The sequence below is a fragment of the Neomonachus schauinslandi genome, chromosome 12 (assembly GCF_002201575.2).
Source record: "Neomonachus schauinslandi chromosome 12, ASM220157v2, whole genome shotgun sequence".
Lineage (NCBI taxonomy): Eukaryota > Metazoa > Chordata > Mammalia > Carnivora > Phocidae > Neomonachus > Neomonachus schauinslandi.
The window spans coordinates 22,107,692-22,133,133 of NC_058414.1; the positions used below are offsets into that span (position 1 = coordinate 22,107,692).

Here is a 25,442-nt window from a genome sequence, read left to right on the forward strand (position 1 = left end):
AATGTAGTTAAGCAATAGTCTTCAATTGGAAACATTGCTATTTTTTTTTCTTTTTTCTTTTTTTTTTATTCTTATGTTAATCCCCATACATTACATCATTAGTTTTAGATGAAGTGTTCCATGATTCATTGGAAACATTGCTATTTTAAAGGCAATGAGCCTGACACACAGGAGGTCTAAATCTCACGCCCAGGAAGTGGCAAGGCTGGGATCTGACCATATCTATTTCTAAAATGCAATTCTTATCTACACACCTTCTCTTTTCAATGTATGAGTTATCACTGGCAAGTGCACACTTTTTTTTTTTTTTTTTTTTAAGATTTTCTCTGAGAGAGAAAGGGAGATTGAGAGAGAACCAGCAGGAAGGGGAGGGAAGGGGAGGGGCAGAGGGGGAGGAACAAGCAGAGTCCTGCTGAGCGGGGAGCCTGATGCAGGGCTTGATTCCAGGACCCTGAGATCATGACCTGAGCAGATGGCAGACACTCAACCGACTGAGCCACCCAGGGGCCCCATTTGCACACATATTTAATGTGCATGCACACACACACACACACACGGAATCCTCTCATTATGTCTTCTAAAAGTATGTGATCAGAAAGAAAAGGAGGTAAAAGAAGCAAAGTCTCAACAACCCATTTTCTATTATTATAAATCAGATAATTCCTAGCGAGACAGAAAAGCAGTCTTCGGAAACATGATAAGATGACTGCAGTATCTAATTACTTCCTCGCAGCAGGCAGGGCAGGGTAGCTGCCTGCCACACAGGCTCCGGAGTCCATTGGCCCTGGATTCAAAATCTAGCTCTACCCCTTGATTAGCTGTGTGATTAAACCTTCATCTGTCATATGGACATACTGTTGCCTTCCTCCTGGGGAGGTTGTGAGGGTTCGAGGAAGAAGTGAATGCTGCTTTAGTAACTAGTAGGAGCCACCTGCCCCCACCATCACCGCGTTCTCATCACCATCACTGTCAGCGTTTTGAGTCCAGAAGAGAGGCTTTATGGGCTGGGGGGGGATTGAAGAGCATGAGGCCCTTTCTCTAACATTGCTTCTGGTGCTATTTAGGAAGAGGGTGCTTTACCACAACCTCCCTTGGTACTGGAAGTCACCAGGTTGGAGTTCAAAGTTAATCTGTCTTACGTACAATTATTTCCCATTGGAAGTAAATACTACTGTAATGCCCTTGTGCACCAATGAGTCACCGTGATCTGTGGCATGTAGTGAATGATGGCATGTGATCTTTCAAAGCTTCTTTGCCCGGGAGACTCTGACAGCCCCACTGGATTTCAGAAGGATCAGAGTTTGAGGCCTCTCTTGCCTTTTCTCCATTTTCGTGTAACCCTCTTATTAAAATCCTTTGAAATCTTCCTATTACCTAAAGAAATATTATTCCTGGCTTTGCCCTTCCTTATCTCTGTAGCTTCCCCTTCGGCTGCAAGACCCCACACCCCTTTTGCACATACTTGGAGCTACTCTGGTTGACAACACCGTGTCAATCCCCTTATCCTTCCATGTGAATTTCAGGGTGGCAATATGGTAGCGCTTGAAGCAAGACAACTGGGTGTGAGGTGGTATCTTGGACAAATTACTCAGCTCCAGAAGCATCAATATTCTCGTGTGGAACATGAGGACATTATTATCTGCTTATTGGGATTGCTGTGAAGATCAGAGAAATAATGTTTGCAAAGCACAGATCCATAGGGAGGACCCCACAATTGGAAGGTATAGTTATTGTTTATTCTTCAAGGTCTAGCTATTCTTTATTACTATTATTAACAAGGGCTGCTGTCAGGGTCATTATGGTGATGCTTTTCTCATCTGCACTAGGACTCCTTCCCTACCTCCCCTAGCAACACGGCCAGCCTGTGTTACACTCTTTCCCTTGGCTCTCATAAAACCTTGAACAGACTTCTCTTTTCACAGTTTATTTATTTATTTTCTTATAACCTGTCTCATTATTAGGAGGATTTGCAGCACTTTTAAGGAACAAAAACAACAGAAAGTAAACAAAATCAGGGTGACATTAGTTGAATCTAGGTAGAAGATCAATAGACAAAATTGATCATAGAGGCTCTTACTCATTTACTAACATTATGTTATAAATTAGCTTTGAGCTTTCAAGCTGCTAATTCAATGGGAGAGAGAAACTGGTTATATTCTTCAGAGTATTTAAGTTAAACCCAAGACATTCAGAGGACATAGTATTCCTGTTACTGAGTCTTATATTTTTTTTCCCCCAAGTCTTGGATAGAGAGCTTTCCCTGATGTAGTTAGCATACAATATCCTAAATGATAATTTCATAATAATAAATTTCACAAGCTATCATAACCTTATCGCATTGTCTTTTAGAAACTTTCATGTTTATTTCCTTCTATAGATTATGCACATCTGTATACAGGTTCTATGTGTTCATCTTTGTATGCTACGCATTGGACACAATGCAAGATGGTATTTTTGTTTGTTAAATAGCTAAATGATGAGTGTGTGTTTTAAGACTTGTTTACTAATATATGTTAGTGATTTTGAGCAACCAAGAAACAGCTTTGAAGTGTACTGAAGGATCTGCTCTCTTCATTTCCTGTCCTATTTCTGTTCTGCTAGGTCACTGTTCATCACACAAGTAACTTTATCCTCAGAAAATACATTACAAGAACATTCTGGAATACATTTCTATATACAGTTGGGTTCCTCCAACTGCCATCTGCATGTAATTATTTCCTTAGAAAAGTCAACGTATTGCCACCTGTTTGATGGACACTATTTTGAAAATACTCCATTCATCATCAAAGTGAGTTTCTGGAGTTGACAGGGAATGAAAATACCAATGAACTAGTTGGCATGCCTTGTATCCCACAGATAGTGGAAGCTGGGTGTGGCTTTAGTATCCTAAACTAATTGCTACAGAACATTCACATCGTCACAAATGAAGACATTCATTTAAAATGTAAAATGCTCCCAAGCTTAAAAAGGCCTATCACAAAGAAATGTGATTGTAGCTGAATAAGAAAGCCTTGTCTTCCTTGTGCTTCCAAATGAATAGTTTCAAGTCCTTTTAGCAAGGATTTGGGGGTCTTACAAAGTGTACAAAGCATGTGAATGACAAATGCCATCATCCTTCTCATTGTTTAGGCTCTGTGAGATAATTGCTAGCTATTTCATCTAGCTTGCATATAAAACAGAACCTGGGGTGCTACCAAGAGTTCTTACCCTTTAATTGTATCTAGTCTATTGTCATATTTTACTAATCTTTAGGTGGCATGAGCTAAGGGGATATAAGTGATATTCTGCAGTGGGTATATCCTAACAACCCCATTTTTCCTTCACAAAAAGGAAGGACTATCGACGTGAGATGCCTCCATGTTGGAATGGCAAAGGGATTAGGATGTTTAAAGATGGGATTCCACTGCCTTCTCTCTTTGCTCTCCTGTTCACTCACTTGCAGCTTAACTCCCTCCTTTCACTATGGAATGGAAACTTAAAATAAGTTCCTATGTGGCAGTGCTTTGTAGTTCTGAATGAACCTGAGGAGCCTAAAAACAAGCAAACCAACAAAAGCAAAAACAGAAAAGACTCAGGCCCACCCTAAAGCAACAGAGCCATAATCTCAGAATGAGGTAGAGGCATTGACATTAAAAAACCTTCCCAGGCAACACCACTGTGCCTCGAGGGTTGCAATCTCCCCCTGAGTTAGAAACTGAGAAGGTGTGAAAAGGAGTTTCTTGCCTGGTAAGATTTATGTGGAAGTCTCTTTCTGTATGTGGCCTTGGGGAGTACGAGGAAGTGCTATTTTGGCTGCAGAAGAGAGGACTTCTGATATCAGAAGTTTCATAACATGCACAGAGGGGAAAAAAAAATATTTGCAGCTGATCGGATGATATGCTGCCAAAAGGAGTCCCAGGTCAGTGTCCTGTTTGACTGCCACCTCATTCACCAAGGGAATGGAGGAAACAGGAGTAAAGTTGTACATCCTAAGCCCATCAGTATGCACAGGACAGGTCTGCTGGTCATCAAGGCCATCATCTGACCCCCACTACCAGTACTTCCTCCGTATCTCAGCCTCTTCCCGCCCCACCTGGCTTCTCCTGGGTTTTTGGAGAAGGGAACTTTTAGTACATAGTCACAAATGACATCTTCTGTATCCATTGGCTACTCTCCCACCATCTCGACTTCAGTTGACAGTTTAGAAATGATCGTTGATTCAACGTGAGAGAAGAGAGCAGCTTTCAAGTGGAGACTGTACCACAAGTGAAATAATTGCAAGGTGGTCAAGGTGGCTACACTAATTACTCTAAGGCATCAGGTGGCCGGTGCTCAAGAAGTATTCATTGAATAAGTACATGGATGGGAGGCAGGCAGCCATGAAAGGTGATAGATCTCACTGGTTTCCAGTTTAACTCTCCCATAAAATACATCTTGTGACAGAACTTTATGTGAGGCTTAGGGCCAGCTTATATGATATAACCAATCTGGGTGAAGACTTGTGAAATCCTTCAAAACAGAGTCTTCCAAGACATTCTTGTGATAGGTGAAAATGTCAGCCCACTATGGTGATGGAAGATTTGGATCTGAGAAGGTGATAACTAGCAGCTGCTCTCTTGTGTTATGCTAGAAATGTACTCATATGGAAAAGCACTATGTTAGGGACAAAATGAGGGAGCCCGGGGAGGCATCCACTCACCGCTGGGTGTGGGAAAACTGGCTTGCGATTTGGGGTTGTGGCTCAGTATATTATTCCTTCTATGTAAGCTCCTTTGGAGGCTTCCCCAGATCTATTTTACTTGGAGCATTTTTTTTTTTTTAAACAGAATAATTCCCATATGGAATCAGAGTGTGAATTTCCTGGTTGCTTGGAATTCCCTAGGTTTTCTGTGACCCTAGTCCTGATTCTCACACTTCTGGGTGGTCAGGAAAGTCTGCATATTACCTCCTCACATCTGAACTCCTAGACTGCAGCTGCATTGGCAAACACATACATTGCACCCACCCCATGTATACTTTATTCATTTTAAAACAAGCTTTGAGAAGACTCCATAAAATTTTCTCGACTATCGAGGTTTTAGCAGTAAAAACTACTTCATGCTTTGGAAACCAAGAGAGGATAATAACCCTATGGGGATCTCCTGGGGCCAACCTTCTTCCCCGAAGGCAGGGCAGTGTATCAAGAGCTTGGTCACTATAGGCATGTTGCTGGGATTCCCATCTAAGCTCCACCACATCCTACATATGGGACCTTGAGGACATCAATTACCCTTTTTGTGCTTCAGAATTTTTCATCTGTAAAGTTGGGATTCAAGTAATACCTGCCTCATAGAGTTGTGCATATTAAATGAATTTAAATGAATAAATCACTTCAGACCAGTACCTGGATGTAAGTAGTCAATAAATGCTATCATGATTCATCAAATATTTGTCTCTCAAATACTCTTTGCTCGACACTATGGAAGAGGGTACAGGGAGGGGCAAAGATCAATCAAACATGAAGTCTAGTAGGGAAGATAAAACAGGAACAAAAAGAATTATAAAATAGGGCTTACATAATACAAAGTATGTCTTACAGTGCTTTGAAAAGCTAAAATTTAAAAGTACTAGTCTAAAGACAAATGTTTTAAGTATACTTTATTTTAAAATATGAGCTTTGGATAAATGGAAGAATTGAATCTATTTTACTTGGAGCATTTTTTTTTTTAAACAGAATAATTGAATCCTACCTCTTGAAAGATTTCTTCCCAATTCTAACACTTAAGTGATAATTTTCTTTGTATAAATGTCCATTCATCATCCCCTACTGTACCTGAGGGTAATGTGAGTTTGCTTTATGAATGTGGCTGGGAAGAATGAGTTATTCACGTATTACTTGCTCCTGCTCTTCCTGGACAAAAGGGTGTCTGGCCTGGGGATATAGTGTCGAGGTAGGAGGTGGAACCATGCCAACCGAGGAGAGTATCCATATATTGGCACTGCAACTCTCACAGCTAAGGAGTCTGACCTCCAGTCCCCATGAGACTGACCTTCCCAAATGTGGATATATTTTCAGATAAGTGAACTCTCTCTCCCCTTCTCCAGAAGTAGTGCTAAGTTACTTAGTTAAGATACTGGCCTGTCATATGTATTTTACATATAAGGGGTATGTATCACTTAGCCATTACTATATACCAATTACACGGACAACTTGGTATTTTACTCCTGGAAGAAATAGCAATGTGCACTGCCAATCATGAGAAGCCCCCAGGACATACAAGATACATAGACTCATTTTCAAAAATTTCAGAGCTACTGGGCATGCACTGAAAAGTGTCTTCTACTGATGCATTACTAAATTCTACTTCTGAAACTAATAAAAAAATAAAATAAAAAATGTTTTCTATCCATCCCTTCTCATTCTCATAAAATATCTTTCTTAAATGTTATTGCCGGGTGCAATATTATTATCATCAAAGGTATTTCTAAACTTTGGCTTCTTTCAATTGAGCATAAGTAGTGAGTTACAAACTTAGAGGTAAGATAAAGCTTATCTAGAGGGAAACTAAAAGACTACTAATATCCAGGATCTTTCTGTATTAAGAGACAAGACTAATACATCCTCTTCCACTGATATCTGCCGATACAGATTGAATGGCTTTGTCCTTCAGGTCTCATATAGAAGGTCATTAATTTATCAGTGTGCCAGGCACTGGGGACACAAACATGAATAGGACACAACCCCCTCAGCAATGGGGCGCATTATTCCACTGGGGAGACAAACAGGTCAGGTGACCAACCACGCCGTTTCCTAGGACTAAGGGATTTCCTAGGGCATGAGACTTTCAGGTTTTTTTTTTTTAACTCTTTTTTTTTAAATTTAAATTTAAAAACATACAGTACATCATTAGTTCCAGATGTAGAGTTCAGTTATTCATCAATTGCACATAACACCCAGTGCTCATCATGTGATGTGATGAGACTTTCAGTTTGAAAATCAAGACAGTGCTGGGTAAATTGGGACAAGAAGGAAAGACAACTTAGTCTGATGGTTCAGGGAAAGCCTCACCAAGAAAACAACACTGGAGCAGATTCTAGAATGCATTTTGCCAGATGGAGAAGAGGGCATTTTAGGAAGAGAGTAGTAGATACAAAGGTGTTTGGGGATATTCAATTCTGCTTAGCTAGCGTATAAGGCGAGTGAAAACACACATGCGCATGATTGCCCGTAGCTGATGTGGGAGCAGGGGGACAAGCAAGAGGATGAAAACTGTAAGTCATGGTGTGGGGTGTGGTTTTGTCAGAAAGTCTCCCTACTTCCATTATATGACTTAGTCTAGTGGACAGCTATAGCTCTCAAAGTCTCCGTCATGAACTTGGGGGGCATATTATGAGTTTTACCATATCAACCAGATAGGAAAGTTGTGGTGCTCCCTAGAATTCTCAATCATTTCAGCATCATTTACTGGCCACCTCCAATGCACTAGGTATTGTTCTTACCTGGGGCTCTGAGGATTAGTAAGAGATGCTCCAGGACTATGAAGAATCACATCATCCTGGGAACTAGACATTACTGTGTGCTGGGAGGTGTGAGCATAATCTGACCTGTAATATACTCTCTGTTGAACTGGGTTCTCATTGATTAATAAATTACTATAAGCTGTTAAAATGTGAAGTCACACTATAGTCTAAGCCTGCTGAACTCCATACACCACTCATATAGAATGATAGACATACACAGCCACGAATACAAGAATACTTTAGAGCCTGACTCGAAGGAGTATCAGAGAATTAGCAAAGACACTCAGAATAGTGAGGAATCATGCAGACAACATCACCGATGTCTGCAATTATCCAGGAAGGAGGAAGCCAGGGAAGGAGGGCTAATAAAGAGGGATGGATAAGACTAGGGCAGGACTGTGGCCGATTCTCTCAGTCAACAGGACACGACGGTAATTCCAATTCCATATAATGCCAAAACTCCCAAAGTTTTCAGGTTCAATAACCGTAGTAAGAAAAAGATGAAAAAGTATTATGCTTGAGTATTGGGTCTTTATTACTGGCCGGATCCTTTTACATGCTAGAAAGTAATGCAGGAGGAATTAGAAAACCTGACAATGTTAAAAAAAACCTTTTATTTTGATACTTGGAAAACACTTTTATTGTGATACTGTGGGGCCTGAGTTTGGGCAGGAGGCTTTCATTCTGAGAACTGAAGGACCCTGGGAAGAAAGGCATGGGGAAAAAAAAGTAGTGGGAATAGAGGATAAAGGTTCAGCAGAACCAAGAGCAAAGAAAGGTGGAAATGGGTTCCTTTAATGTTTTTTTTAAAGGTTTTATTTATTTATTTGAGAAAGAGAGAGAGAGAGAGAGCACAAGCAGGGGGAGCTGCAGGCAGAGGGAGAAGCAGGCTCCCCACTAAGCAAGGAGCCTGATGCGGGACTCGATCCCAGGACCCCGGGATCCTGACCCGAGCCGAAGGCAGACGCTTAACTGATGGAGCCAACCACATGCCCCTCCTTCACTGTTGTTTTCAAGAGATTGCTTTTTGGGGAACAAGGATCGTTGCAGAGTTTTACATAATTAGCACTCTATGTCTAAAGTTATGCCATCGTCAGAAGAGCAAAACTTCATAAAGATTAGATGACAGTTTCATGTCGCCTTAATGGGGTATGTATTTTCACATAATGTGTTGGTGCCTTTTCATGATACACATGCAAGGCTGGCAAATTTAGGGCCCCACATTGGGCTGAGTCTATATTTTTCATTCTGAATCTCTAAGTAAAAAAAATTAAAGGTGTGATATTGAATATTTCAGAAGAACGTTCCATTTTGCACACTTTTGAAGTTACTTTGTTCTTGTTCTGATTTAAATTATTTAATAGATGCCAGAGTTTGGTGAAAAAACAATTGTTTGGAGGATGAATGTCAGCCTTGTGAAGAAAGGAGAAAATAAAGGGAGAATGGTGAATGGTAGAGGGAGATTGGAACTAATATTCATTGAGCAAATACTATATGCCAAACCTTCAGCTAAACAGGTTCCATACTTTTAATTCAGCAGCTCCTCAAAGAGGGTAAATGATTTTCTGCAGATCTCACAGTGAGGGGCAGATGCATGATTCACACCCAGGTCTGTGTAGTGCCAAATCCAACAACACTGATTTATGTGGTTCTGACACAAATATACTCTTACTTTTCAAGTGACATAACTTATGTATATGCAGGCATGGGCTGTGTTCAGTAATCTTTAATATACTTTGGCCAGGTGATTCTGAATTTCTTTTTACCAGGATTTCACCATGAAATTGGTAACTTTCACAGGATTGTAAATTACCTGCTGATTTCCTGAAGGCAAACATTTTGAAAATACAACACGTTATTTTGATTATTACATGATTTTGTTTTTTTTTTTTAAAGAACCCAAAGACTATGTAATAGAAATATGGGCTTCTGTGTGTATGTGTGTGTGCATGTATGTATTGCATACTGTGAAAAATGAAATGGTAATGAGAACATGGGTGAGGAACCAGGAGCCCTGGCTTTGCATAATGTAGTTTTCAAGCCAGAAGAGTCTCCTTCAAGGATTGCCTTTTCAACTCCTTTAAGGTTAATCCTAACTCAATTTTCTTGAACTGTGTCCTTAAAACTCTGGAAGTTGAACATGGGCCATGTCTCTGGCAATTATGATATTGATAATAAGATGATTCTGCACTAATATTTATGAATAGGTTAAAGTTGTATGTGAGTAAGAATGAGGTCGTCAATAACACAAATATGCATGTCTTGTCTCAGATTCTGAAAAGGGCATGTTAGGTCCTGCTGAGGTCCAGTGATACAATAAGAAATGAAAATGAGACACTTACTCAGCAAGAAATTCCTTATATGCTAACACGGTGGACTGCGGAGCACTGGTGAACTCTCCCCTTGACCCGCACATAACAGGTACCTCTAAGCTGTGGACTCATGAGGAATAACAGGGGCGAGAGGAGCCACCTGCCCTCTCTGCTGTCCTCGATCTCCCATGGACCTCTTGGGTTTCACTAACATGAAAGCCACTGACAATGAGTCTGAGTCGTCATTCTCTCCTACTTTTGAGACCAAATCAGTATTCGGGGCTTAAGCTACATTTGAAGATTAGGTTGACCACTCACTCACTACCTTTGTGAAATTCCCCTAATATGTCCGAACTGCAACTGCCCATCTGGAAATATCCTACTCACCTCATAGGACTGTTTTGAAGAGCACACAGATAAAATATATGAAAGTGTTTAAAGATGAAACATGATGTGAATTTAAGTTGATTTTAATATTATTGTTATAGTCCGAGTACAAGAATTAAGTATAGCTTAAATGTGGATAACATAAAGTCTCTAAATTCCTGTCCTGGGCTCTAACTCCATTCTACCACCTACTTGCTTGATGGCTTGCCCATAAAACAGGAATAACAGCATCTAACATAAAGTGTTGTGCTGCTGCTGCTGATTAAATGAGTTACGTAAGATACCAACTACCTACCAAGTGCTTAGTAGATGGTAGCTATTAATAGCATTTTTCTGGGCTGACTAATAGTTACTAAGTATTTATACGCTGTCAATGCCACAAACTCAATTACTAAGTAACATTACAGAAAAAAGGACAATCATTCCTATCATTTTATCTATCTGAAAATATATTCACATTTTTTTTTTTGCACCCAATTAAAATGGAAGAAAGTGAAGTAAGAACAGGATGAGGAGACTGTGTCAGCCTCTGTACATGAGTGTTGTGCTCAGTGGAAATCTGAACTAATGTTTTAACGTTATGACAAACTTAACCATGGTACTTAATAAGCTGTCAGAAACTACACACCTAATGGTGAGTTTCTTCCAGACTAAATTAGTGCAAAACCAATTTTATTGGTTTATCACAGCAAATTGACTTTCTTTTGCCTGTAGTAGATCCAGTTGACCTTCTAAGCCACAGAACAATTTTTTTTTCCTTGACAATTTTAAAGTTCATCTTACTTAGCTAGATTGAATTTGAACGTGAAATTTGATAATAAAACTTTTTGTAATCCATCTGTTTTTGTTATACAATTAGCTGAGTCTATTGTAATACAATTTCATCTAGTTAAATATGAAGTCGCCTGTTAAATGCTACTAATAAATAATGTTTAACAATGTCACTTCATATCATAAAAAAGGAGACAACAATATTCCCTTTGAATGCATTCAGCCTTGATAATGGTGAAAAATACAGTGCTTACCCTGACTTTTTGTTTATAAGCTTATCTTTATCCTTCTGCCCTTTTAACGACAATCATAGTATCATCTCAGGTCTGTAGGTATCAAGTACATTTATTTATTTATTTTTTCATAGCTTTGTAAGGAGATTCTATTATAATCATCCACCCTTTTAGGAGGCCTTCTTTCCATAACACTCATGTGATGGGGTTGTTAAAACCATTAAAGTAAATTTTTTTTTAAAGATTTTATTTATTTATTTGAGAGAGAGAGAATGAGAGAGAGCACACGAGAGGGGGGAGGGTCAGAGAGAGAAGCAGACTCCCTGCCGAGCAGGGAGCCTGATGTGGGACTCGATCCAGGGACTCCAGGATCATGACCTGAGCCAAAGGCAGTCGCTTAACCAACTGAGCCACCCAGGCGCCCTAAAGTAAAATTTTTAAAATGGTAATATATATGTTATTGTCTAGCCAAATAACAAGTGGAAATTGAAAGAAAATGCTTTCAAATTTTAAGTATTCTTTGATCAGCAGTTATAATGAGAAAATAATGAGGCTCATACAGGAAAATGGCCAAAGTTATCCTTGTTATCACAGGTGCAGCGGATATTCCTTGAACCAGAAAAGACCTTAGCAGTCACCTAATCCAAACCACTCATTTGACAGATAAAAGCCAGGGAGGTTAAGTGTAATTTTGTACTCGCCTGTGAATTCAAAATCATGGATGCAAAAAGGACAACTATTACTAACATGGTCTGTGACACAACATGAATTTTGAGAAACATTATCTGCATATTGAAAAAGATGAGATTAAAGTTCTCGTGTGGGGGTGGAAGGCATTACATTTTACCCACTTGCAGGGTGACCATCCTCCATGTTATTCAATAACAGGCTGCCCAAAGAACGACATCGGTCGGCCACTTGCTCGGTTTGACTAAGCTCCCTCATCTCTCTGCCAGTGCCAGCATCTCTCTGTGCTGAATGCGATTCCAGGTACGTCTCTATTAAAGATCTAAAAGACCTAATGCCAGCCAAGTCCTTCAATTCCAGAAAGAAGTCTTTTCTAACACCAAAGGGAAAAAATGGTGGTGGTGTTTTACTATGCTAGTTTTCAACATGCTGTGATCCTGAGGGATTTTTAGGATAATTTTGACTCTGTGCAATTTTCACTTTATGTGCTAACTTTGGAACTTAGTCTCAGTCTAAGATATGACTCCAAAGTATGCGATGATACAGATTGGTAGCATGAAACAGCAATCCACAGTTCACCCACAAGAAGCCTAGCATGTTTAAGCCAGAGAGAGAATAACTAAGCTACATCAGCTAACTGTTGCACACATTCTAGAATAAAAACAATGATCTCTTCGTGTGTTATATAACATTGCCTTGGCAGGAGGCAAGCACGATTGCGCAGCTACCCTGGACTGGAGTCCCCTCCCTCAGCAGGAGGGATGGCTCTTCCCACAGGGCTCTGGGTCTTCTCAGTGCAGGAATAATACTCTCCACACAGCTCACATCCAGCTCAAAAGGTTGTCTGCGACTCCCTTGAGCAGCAGTCCCCCCAAAGCAGACTGTCTTCCCTGACTTCATAAAACTACTTTTAAGTTCTCACGGTCCTATAAAAATGGGGGAGGAGGAAACACACAGCATGGTGTGCTTTCCTCTGGAGCACATAGCATGGTGTTTCCAGTTCTGACCATTCCTGCCCTCTCTCCCTGGGATAGTGTCCCTCACATTGCTGTCCCTTCACCAAGTTCCCCTGCTTTGTGCCACTGGGCTAAGTGCCTGTGCTTAACCTCTGCAGAAGCACCTAAACAACAGCCCAATTTAATTTGCTAGAGTCATAAAAAATACCTAAAAACAAACAACTCCTCCCAAAGTGTTTATGAATATATTCACAAATACATCCTCAAAGAAAAGTTGGTGCTGGAGTAATAATTCCCCCGTCTTTTATTACTGACTTCAAGACAAAGAAAATAATCCATTAGAACTGTAAAAATTATCTTTTTTTTTTAACATTTATATGTAACTGATGCCAAGGGTGAATAATTCATTGTTATTTGTAAAACCCCACCTGCAATTAAACCAACTTAAACTTCTGGATGCTCAAAGCATTCTTTATTCAGAACCCGAAGATTTGTTAAATAAAGTGGTTTATGAGATCAAACAGTTGCTAATAAGAGTGTTTTTAATTACAGAGTCAAGTTTTCTTTCCTTCATTTGAAAAGACATTCAGGGGAGGAGAAGGTAACTAGAATATAGAACACATTTGGATCAGATGAGAATGAACCAGCAGTGGTGAAGGGCCTCACAGCATGAAAAATTAATCTCAGGTAAGGAGTGGATGAGGGGTGTGCACGCAAATCTTGACTGGGTGATCGTGGTAAGAAGATTGGACTTGGGACTTCATTTTGATTGAACTGATCATAGTTTATTTTAGAATATTTGAAGGACCCTGGCATAAAGAGTAAAAGAACCATAAGCCTTTCTACTGATCTGTGGTTGAACCATAGTGTTAGGAAAGTAAATTAATAGCCTGTTGACATTTATATAATATCAGTAAGTGGTCCAGAGGAGGGAAGTAGGAATTACCAGTTACAAACTATCAGAAATGTTAATGTAATGTAAAGAGCATATGCATGGTGCTAGGGTGTCCCTCACTTACCATGCTAGATTGCTCGTTTCTTCCAGGCTGAAAAGAGTGATGCCACAGAGGATGAAACTGGCCTGGCTCAGAGTGAAGGAGGTAAAAATGGAAGGCTGCTGCCTTAGCACAAAAGAGCTGCCTATAGTTCAGAAGAGATCAGGTACCCCATATTTATTTTGATATGCTTATTTCTTTTGTTTGTAAAGTAAACTGATCTATGCTTGCTTAACTAATATGAGAAAATATTTTGTAAAGTATAGACATTTTATTTTGTAAAGTATAGACATTTTATATTAATGTAAAAACATAGCTACTCTACTGAACGGTCTCTCTTAGCTCTATGGGACATCAGACTTCATCAAGCTTCAAACTTACTAGCCATTTGTCCTTGGAGAACTCAATGAAGTCCTCAGAGGATTGGTTCCCTCATTTGTAAATGTTGTGACTGTCATTTGGGATAACGGATGTGAAAACACATTAAAAGTTAAAATAGTGCCTTATACATTACTATTTCTACTATTACTTTCACCAATCCCTGGTTATATAAGATGACATGTACTATAGATAATTATGACAAAAGTAACGTCCTTGTGGATTACTCTGAAACCTCAACCCTTTTGAAAGCCACAGAGACATGATACTCTGCAGTCCTTGCTTTATCATTTCAATGGGCTGATGGAATTATCACTAATTCTAAAGAAACAGCATTCTTTATTCCACATGGCATGCTCTCACCATGAGATTAAATTACATATTTCTTACAGATCAAATAATTTCCCTTAGAGTTGTTCACTTTGGGGGGTATATTGTAATCACGAAGGAGCTACAGAAGTAATGCCACAAGTCGGGGCCTTATCCATGTTATTGGGATACAGAAGATAAAAATAACTAACATTTATTGCGCACTTACTACATTCCTGTTCATTGCCAAACAGCAGCTGTGGGATGAGACGGTCCAGGTTCAAATGCTGGCTCTATTACTTAGTACTTGTAAAACTATCTGTACCTCAATTTCTTTATAAAATGGGGATAACAATACAAACTTTACAGGGTTTTTTTTGTGTGTGTGTGTGTGTGTGTGTGTGTGTGTGTGTGTGAGTATTAAATGAGCTAGTATATGTAAAGCACTTAGAATACTACTTGGCATGTGGTTAAGTGCAAAATAAAAGGTCTTCCTCTCCTCCCTTCTCTCTCCTTCTCCTCCTTTTTGTCCTCCTTCTCCATAACCTGTCTACTGGAGATCTCACAACTGGGAAGCTGCAGGGTTGCCATCCTGTGACACTTTGCAGCCCACACTCTTTGCTACTAAATGACAATAATTGATGAGACCACATGTAATTTACAAGATTTGGAGCTCACCCTAGTATAGAATACTACTGAGCAACTTCACCAACACCACCACTCCAGTTTAGTATCTTCTATGACATAAATTTGTAAGTTGGGGCAAGGATATTTCTTTGTCAAACAGCTGTCTAAAAAGCTTGCCAGTGTCTGCAGATCGATGGGAAAAGCTGAAAGTTTGAAAAATTCACTTTCGCTCTCAGAAAAACAATTCTCTAAGAACAAACAGGGTTTTTTAAAGGGTATTCTTTTCTGTTTATTTCTAATTGGAAATGTTTTACGTTCATGCTGACTTGTAAAAAATTCTAAAGTTAGGAAGTTTTTCTGGGAAAATTTAGAAAGCCACGAAGAAGAGAAACATCCTTAGGATAAGATACTGAGCTGAAATCCTCTCTAGCTACTTTCGTCAACATCATGACGAATACTCATCATTAGCCATGAAATGAATGTGATTTTCCTTTTACATTTAATGTTACATTGAAGATACTGTGCGGTATCTTTCAGACTTTCTGGAATTGTACACGAGTAACATTTTAGAGTAGCAGATGTGTGACATCACATGAAAAACTTGTAAAACCTTTCCATGAAAATCACATCTGTCAGTCCCCACTATCACTCTAACTGTAGTTATATGGTTTGCTTCTCCCTCTGTGCCAGAGGAGGTAGCTTTGCATGAAAGCTGCTCCAGGAAATTGTGTCTTCTGGACTAGCTACTTAAGCAAATTGTGTAACTGCCATTGAAACCAAAACGTACCCAGCAGACATAATTTCACAAAAGAGGAGAAAAAAACCACATGGGTACAAAAGTCACAGCTGTTCAACTCTACATTTTGCACTTTTCTCGTTGAATTTTTTTTTTCCTTTTCTTTATGAACAGTGACAGTTACATTTCTGGTTAGCAACTTCAGGACTTCTTAATACATTGCTAAGTGCTGTACTCTCATGGATTTGGTGTGTGTCAGGAAGAATTGGGCTGACTTCTTTCTGCTGCTCCACAGAGTACAGACTTGCTCCATCTGCCCTGTCTGCGGATGCAGATGTTAAGTGGGGCCTGTTGTTCTCTACAATGCAGAGCTGTGTGGCAGCCCCCGCTGCTCCACCCAGTGCCAACATCCCTAGGTTAAGGCCCCCCCCAGTATGAACGCCTCTTCTTTCAGGCCCTGCAAGTCTCACTACCAGTGGCCATCTTGTCTAGAGCCCCTCCCGAGCCACTGGTAATGGAGCGAAAGGCTCAGAATGCGTGGGTCAGAAGAGCCTCCCCGGCTGTGTGCAGCACGACCTCCCCTTGTTGGACATCTTTCTGTGACCGCGAAACCACTAGAGGCGGGCCAGAGAGCAGACGTCCTCTAGGGACCCCTCATTCTTCTGAGTGATGAGTCTCAGAGGCTTGTTTACAATATTACCGATTTTGAATGCTCATTACCGGATGATGATTTTGAGCAAGAGTTTGGAGTCTAAGCTCTCCAGTCAGAGTGCCTACGTCTAAATTACAGCCATTCCTCTCAATAATGTGTGAAACTGGGTAAGCTACCTAACTTCTTCAGCCAGCATCTCCCCATCTGCACACTTAAGACAATCTACGTCATTATTGCTATAGTGAGGATTATAAATGTGGTAAAGACTGTCCAGCGCTTAACCCAGTTCATGGCACATACTAAGCAGTCACTCAATAAGTGTTAACTACTTTGGTGATACAGTAACGATGATGGTGGTGATGATTTTTCTGACTTTTGAATACATTAAACCTATCATCTTAAAACTGAATTTGCAGAGGACAGAATTATGGCATAGAAAGGAAAAGTCGGTACTGCTGGTCAAAAACGATTCAATCCGGGCTTTTCAGTTTCAAGTTGTATAAACACTTTCCTGCTGTTGACTGCTGGAACTCCTATCTGCTTGTCTGGGGCTGACAAGGAGAAAGAGGGCATATGCAACTATGTCCGAGGCATGGGCTCGTTTCAACCTGACATGACCTGCTGAACACAGAGGGACCACAGTCCAACTTCTGCTCCCAAGGAGGCTAGTGTATTTGAAGAGAGCAGCTGACTGCTAAGTTAGACTTCTGGTGTCCCAGCACAGACTTTTTTTGCCACGAGGTGGGAGGGTGGAATGTCTGTCATATTTTGTAACTGCACCTCTAATTGTGTAAGTGAGTGTGTAACTAAACACCAAAAATGCTAGCTCTACAGAAAACCCATTGACTGTTATTACGAATAGAATTAGTGAATCAACATTTTCTTGGCTACGGATTTACAATGAAGACCACCTTGCTTTCTCACATTAACTGAATTTTAATATGACAAATTTATATGATTCCAAGATATTGATATCAATGTTATCACTACAATTAACTGAAGTGTCTTAATCTAGGCATATTATATCTTATACTTATGATGTCTATAATGAAAACTTGATATAGAAACTTACCTTAAACTAGACAGTTATTGTTTTTCTGTATAATTAACTGTAAGAACTTGGTGGCCTTTTTCTAACAAAAATACTCTGTGCACTGGAAGTGACAAATAACCACTATGCTCACATATGTATTCATATAGTTTCCACCAACAAGACTACTATTTAGAACCAATACATACCTTGTGAAAATAATAGCGTAATGGAGATGCAACTCATTTTCTTTTGAACAATTAAAACAAACCACATAAATAGATATTTTCAGGTAAAATGGAAAAGTTGTCTTTGTTGTGATGGAAGAGATCCCTGATTTCAAGTAATGTTTACATTATATAGAATAAATTGAGGTATTTTGTTTTGATGAATTTTTTCCAAAGGATGTTTCTGAGCAATACTGGAATATAATTCTACTTAAAATTATCTTTAGGTTTGAATTATCTGTCTCTATTTTCTAGTCAGTCTGAGACACCCACACATCTAATTATTGGTGTTAGTATATGTTATGGAATCGTGTAATGGGGAAAACACCATGACAAGTAGTAGAACTGGATGCAATCTGAAGAAAGTTAAATCTGACTCACTAAGACCCGTGTCTATGACGTCACAATCACTTGAAATCTAAAATTATTAAATGTGTTAGACTGATTTAATGATATAAGACATGACTGGCGAACTTATGAACAATTTCTGACTATGACAGTGAATGCATGAGAATTGAAGTAGAGAAATGCAGACAGAAATATAATTTAAGCAAAAACAAATAAAAAAGACAATCATTTGAAGTATAAAAATAATGAGGATAATTATCTTTTAGGGTCACAGCTAGTGTCCAATTCAGTAACTAACTACAAGGGGTCCACCAGTAGCAGCTCTTTACATGAAGAACACACACTTCAATGAAAGAGAAGGTAGGAAGCATTGCTTTCTGATGTGTTGGGTGTCTCACCTCTATGATAGATAATTAAGGCAGAGAAGAAAGGTTTGAGTTAAATATTATTTTCCACACTGAAGCCAGCTTGAAAGCAGTTGAGGACATGGAAGAAGAATCTGAAGAATTAGAATCGGGTGGGGGTTGGTAGGACAAATTTGGCCAGTTGCCTATTTTTGTAAATAAAGTTTTATTAGATGGTAGGTAATGCCCCTTCATTTAAGTGTTGTCTATGGTTGCTTTCAAGCTACAGTGGCAGAGTTGAATAGTTGTGACAGAGGTCATATGGCCCCCCAGAATATTTGCTCTCTGGCTCTTGCTGTAATTTGCTAATATCTGGACTAAAGAAAAAATTCTCATTCAATGAATTCTGCAAGGAAGTGTATTAAACATGAGATCTGGTTTGTCACATCCCTCAGTTCTCTTTCCTTACCTGGAACTACCTTGGATTTCCGATGTAATAGTCTTAGGCATAGTACAGCCTGATTTAGTGACTTAAGACTAGCTAGCATTTACTGGAAACCTGCAATGTTGATACATTTATCCAGAAGCTGCAGCTATATTATTATTAAAATATGTGTATTTTTATTGATTAACAAGGTAGGGGGAGTAGGGGGCCTTATAACTATATGCAAGGGATGTCTCTTTATTTTTGCAATTAGCGACACCTCCAGGCATTTATTTTACTTTTTGCTTCTACCTGACATCAGAGCACTAGATACTATATAAGAAAATTGCATGTGGTAAATGAGGTGAATTCACCTTGACTGGAGATGACTGACTGTGGTGCCAAAATTGGGGTTTTTCCAAATGAAGATGGTTGTCAGAGTACCCAAGCTCATGAGAAAGCTGCTCAAGGGCTGGAAGCACACAGGACTTACTCATCAGTACCTCCCCAGCACAAAGAAGGGCTTGACACTTAGTAAAAGCTCAGTGACTGAATATTGTTAGCAAAACAATTTAGCAATAATGTCATTAATCTCTAACCCTTGACCATCTAGATTATTATTGTTAAACAGAATGTGATTAGAGAAAACAGAGTTAGACCTTGATAAATAATGTGAACACCTTTAGTTTTTCAGTCTCTGCATTTCTTGGGTAGTACATTTCTCCTAAGCAATGTGTAGGCTTTGCTATTCACCCAAATAACATTAACAACATTACATACTAGGAGGAATAAAAAAAAAATTCTCTATCAGAAAAGGGGGTTCTAGAAAAGTAAGCTGCATATTTAACTTTTGGAAATTATGAATATTACCTGATCTTCCTTAATGTGTATATAATTTAATCCCTAACAGGGGCTTTATTTGAAATAAAATAATGGATAGAGGGGATAACTCATATGCTAAGATACATTAAAGCAATGCAACCTCCATTAGATAACATAAAAGTCCAATCTACCGAAAGAATACTATTGATTTGAAATGGGGCCTTAAAACAGAAAAAAACAAAACAAAACAAAACAGATCTAAGTTTTATTTTATCCTTCAACTGGAAAGTATGGCTGCTTCATCTAACTGGTTTTGAAATCTAGTTTAATAGAACATCTCTTTTGCACAACTAGTCAGCTCCCAACATTTTGATTGCAAAATGAAGGGCATTTACTTTGATATCTTTAATTATCACTCATTTGGAGGACAGCGTGAAACACTTTTCCAATTGGTGTTTTAGAATCATGAGTCAAAGGAAAAGAATGACAAATTAGCCAGCTGGAGAAGAAAGAGACAGCTCGCTGGGGCTGCTGGAGTCTTTGTGGATACTTTAAAGTAAGATGAAAGAAAAGGAAAGGCGCTGCTGGCCACACATGCTCAATAACTGAAATACTAAAACAGTTTCACCACACATTAATAACAAATTAGTAGGAAACTTAAAGACTTACTCAACATAATAAGTGCCATATATGGGATCATCAATTTTTTCCCAGCCATATGGAAGCTCTGAAAAATAAAGAATTATTTCTTTCAGTAAAGAAGCAACAGATATCACAATTTCTAATAAAAAGTAATACAATTTAATTGTTCGCGGATTGCAGAAGTAGTCTACCAAAGTGGAATAAAGCATTCAGAGTCAGCACCAAATTTCTGACGCATATTGTAGGAACTACAAGAAGCACTGACTTAAAAATTGGGAGTTGAGACACAGAGCTGTCTTCTCCGCAGATATACTGCTGGGTCTAGCTGTTTATCCCATGCCAAGTGGTGGGATGGCACGTCCTCGTGTTATCACCACTCAAGGCAGTACAGAAGGCAAATTGCTTTCCTGAAAGTGCATACGGTTCTCTTATTTATTTGTATTGTTAAAAGGAGTATTTCAGGATAAAGATCGTATTGTCAAAATACATTTCCGAGGATTGCAAACTGTTTCCGATGACTGAAACAAACGCATTATAAATTCTCAATTGACATCCCACGATTCAAGATGGTTAGCTTGCTGTTCTCTCCACATGGGTCAGAATTTGAATGCTGGCAATACACTCTCTGGGCATATTTTTTTTTATAAAGTCTGAAACTGTAAGCCCACTTTCCTTGGCAGTATGATTTACATTTCCCATTCTTCATGGCTAATTTTTATACATACACATTTAAAATATCAACAATACTGTAAAGGCTTCTATAAGCAAAAACACGCTATTTGAAAACAAGGCTTTGCTTTATGATACTGTTGTCCAAACACACTGAGCCTTTATAATTATTAACTCTTATAAGTATGATGAATATTATATTTTTCTTGATAGATATTAATTATATATATAGAGAGAACTTGGAATCTAAGTCAGATATGTTGGCGTGCTTTATATGATATACTTAAATGAAATTTACAAGTCTTATTATTGTAGTAATAACACATGTTCACTGTAGACAAGGCATAGTTATAAAAAGAAAATTAGAAACATCTGCAATGTTGCCATCCAGAGATAGCCACTGTTAATATTTTGTTGAATATCCTTTGAATATTTTTAGACATAGATGAATACAAATATTTTTTAAAGAAATTAGATCATATAGTGCATATTGTTTTTGTAGCCTGGTATTTTTTTTTTTTAAGATTTTATTTATTTATTTGAGAGAGAGAGAATGAGAGACAGAGAGCACGAGAGGGAAGAGGGCAGAGGGAGAAGCAGACCCCCTGCTCAGCAGGGAGCCCGATGCGGGACTCGATCCCGGGACTCCAGGATCATGACCTGAGCCGAAGGCAGTCGCTTAACCAACTGAGCCACCCAGGCGCCCTGGAGCCTGGTATTTCTACCTAACAAGATACCACAGGCATCTTCAGTGTGAATGAGCATTACTGTACAATATCACTTAAAAGCGGCCAAGCAGTGGTCTGTAGTGTGGCTAGAGCCTGGATGACCCCACCTCTTCTGTCACTGAGTATTTGGGACTTTCCAGTTTTTACCTGTTATATACCATCTGTCTTGGACTTACTAAAACCTAAATCTTTCATCATTTTCCTAATAATTTAATAGTAATAAATTACTAGAAGTGGAATTTGGGAGTAAAGGGCATATACCCTTTTAGGGCTTTTGATATAAATTGCCAGATTATCGCTGTCCCACTCACAAAATAGAACAGTTTGTAATCTCACTGGGGGTTTCTGAATAACTTTGTTTTTCTGTACTGTCAAATTAAATGCAGGTCTGCAGTCCTTCATCCAAAACTTTTAGGGACAGTTAGGTTTGGGAATTAAGAATTTTTCTGATTTTCAGAAGTTAACATGATGCAAATGCCTTCTGTCCTGTAACACTCCGAGCAGAGTCCGGGAAAGCAGTTAATAATCAAACACATGAGTATTTATGCAACCATAATTATGTAATTTGCACTAAAAGGCACAAATAAGGAGTACTTCGTATCAGGTAACACTGTTTTGCTTCCGGAGTGTCCAAGTCAGGTTACGTTTTGCTGCCAAAGGAGTTATAAAAGGCAGTTTTTAGAACTTTTGAATTGTTGGATATGCAGATAAGGTACTGCGTATCATTATTTTAAAAAAACCAACCAAATTGATTTTAAAATGGCAGTTTGTAGTTGTTTTAAGTTACCTTTCTTGGGTTGCTAGCTGGTTCGAACATTTTTTATACGTTTATCCTCAGGCAATTATTTTTTCTTTCGTACCTTTCTCATTTTTTAAAGTCAATTCATAAGAGTTCTTTACTTATAAAGGATATTAACCCTTTATAACATGTTGCATATATGTTTTTAAGTTTGTTTAGATTTAATTTAATTTAATTGTTTAATTTAGATTGAACATTTTCTTTCTCTTTTTTATTATGTTATGTTAATCACCATACATTACCTCATTAGTTTTTGATGTAGTGTTCCATGATTCATTGTTTGCGTATAACACCCAGGGCTCTATTCAGTATGTGCCCTCTTTAATACCCATCACCAGACTAACCCATCCCCTCACCCCCCTCCCCTCTGGAACCCTCAGGTTGTTTCTCAGAGTCCATAGTCTCTCATGGTTCGTCTCCCGCTCCAATTTCCCCCCTTCATTTTTCCCTTCCTGCTATCTTCTTCTTTTTCTTCTTTTAACATATAATGTATAATTTGTTTCAGAGGTACAGGTCTGTAATTCAACAGTCTTACACAATTCACAGCGCTCACCATAGCACATACCCTCCCCAATGTCTATCACCCAGCCACCCCATCCCTCCCAACCCCCACCACTCCAGCAACCCTCAGTTTGTTTCCTGAGATTAAGAATTCCTCATATCAGTGAGGTCATATGATACATGTCTTTCTCTGATTGACTTATTTCGTTCAGCATAATACCCTCCAGTTCCATCCACGTCGTTGCAAATGGCAAGATCTCATTCCTTTTGATGGCTGCATAATATTCCATTGTGTATATATATACCACATCTTCTTTATCCATTCATCTGTCGATGGACATCTTGGCTCTTTCCACAGTTTGGCTATTGTGGACATTGCTCCTATAAACATCGGGGTGCACGTACCCTTTTGGATCCCTACTTTTGTATCTTTGGGGTAAATACCCAGTAGTGCAATTGCTGGATCCTATGGTAGCTCTATTTTCAACTTTTTGAGGAACCTCCATACTGTTTTCCAGAGTGGCTGCACCAGCTTGCATTCCCACCAACAATGTAGGAGGGTTCCCCTTTCTCCGCATCCCCGCCAACATCTGTCATTTCCTGACTTGTTAATTTTAGCCATTCTGACTGGTGTGAGGTGGTATCTCATTGAGGTTTTGATTTGTATTTCCCTGATGCCAAGGGATTTTGAGCACTTTTTCGTGTGTTGAACATTTTCTTTAACACAGATGTTTTAAATTTTATTTGGTAAATTCCTCAGTGTTTCCCTTTATGGCTCTGTCATTGGAGCCTTGCTTAAATACTGAAGATATTTTTCTAGTGTTTCTTTTTTTCTTTTAACATGAAGTCTAGGCTATGACTTTATTTTTCTTAGATTAGTCATGTCTTAATAAACATACAGTACCTTAAGAAATTTTTCTTTCAAAATGATAATAAGAGTATTACTGAATATTTACTATGATCAAGGTACTGATGGGCTTTCCATGTGTTAACTCATTTACCCTAACAGCAACTGAGAATTTAAAATCCCTATATTCTGCTTTTAGTGAGCTTAACCAATTTAGATATCAATTAAGACACTCTTTCTAGCAGAGCATAAACAACACTTAATTTAGATTAAGGACAATAACAGTCCAGATGATTTTCACCAAATCCCCCAAGCTATGGGAGAATTTGGCTATTAAAAAGAAGAATTCGTTTGACAGATATCTGCTGAGGGCCCTTTACAAGCAACTAAAGTAAAAGAATATACAGATGATAGCAATTGATATTATGACTATTATTAATATGGCTGAATACATGGATTCATAGTTATAACAGATTTAATATCATCTCATGAATATAATAATATGTAAAATAATCACATTCACTAATATATAGCTAACATGGTTAATTTTATGTGACTAGTCCTGTGTCTTTTTTTTTGAAGTCCTGTGTCTTAATGATATTGTTAGATGAAAACATTTCATGGTCAAAATTTTAAAATTATATTTTATAATGTAAACTATTTCTTCACTTATTCCTCATCTTTGATGCTTTGATTTAATTACTAATTCTAAGCAATACATCACAAAAGTACAGTTAATTGATTCTTTATTTTTGTAGATTTGCAATGCAAACTATTTATTTAGCATCCTGCCCTATTTGCCACCACAAAGTATTCATCGGAATTTAGGGGGACTCTGATTTGCTTTGCCTTACATATCAATATATTGTTTGTTTGCTTGCTTGTTCCACATTTCCAAAATAAATTACTAATTCATTCCAAAACAAAATATATGCTATAAACATTTATACTCTAAGTATTAAGTACTTCAAGCATTTTCACTATTAGTGATCCATGACTCACATTTTTGGGGGGAGGGGAAGTAATGTTTATTAAACATTTTATTTCGGATATGTGAATTGCAATCTTATTTTTTTATATTTTCTACCATATTTGGCCCAAGGGAGAAGAGAGAGAAAAACATAATGAGAACTAAATGCTATGTGCCAGGTATTGTTTCAGGTACATCATGAAAAAACAAATCACTTAATCCTCAAAATTAACTTGACTTGACTTAATCCTCAAAATTTATAAGATGAGGAAATGGAGATACCCAGAGGTTCTAACAGTTAATGGGTCAATTTTTAAACTCATATGTCTGAATTCAGAGCCTGCATTTTAATTACTTTATTAACTTATTAATTTTTCATTTATTTATTTTGAGACAAGATGATACATTGTAGCTCTAACCTGTTATAAAGAGCTGTTATTCATTTCATTTTAAATTATCTGCAAGGAATTGACGGATGAATGTTACAAGAAACCAGCAACAGATATATATATCAGTTCATTTGTAAATGTGGCAGAATGGGTATACAAATCTACAATCAATGAATATAA

General features: G+C 38.4%; 1 protein-coding gene across 1 annotated transcript in view; it reads right to left on the bottom strand.

The window, feature by feature from the left end:
• MAGI2 (membrane associated guanylate kinase, WW and PDZ domain containing 2) overlaps positions 1 to 25,442 on the bottom strand; it is a 1,351,041-nt gene that overhangs the window by 288,124 nt on the left and 1,037,475 nt on the right. Inside the window, exon 7 of the mRNA XM_044920220.1 lies at positions 20,387 to 20,444. Within this exon, the coding sequence (XP_044776155.1) occupies positions 20,387 to 20,444 (58 nt within the window). The remainder of the gene's footprint in view (positions 1 to 20,386; positions 20,445 to 25,442) is intronic.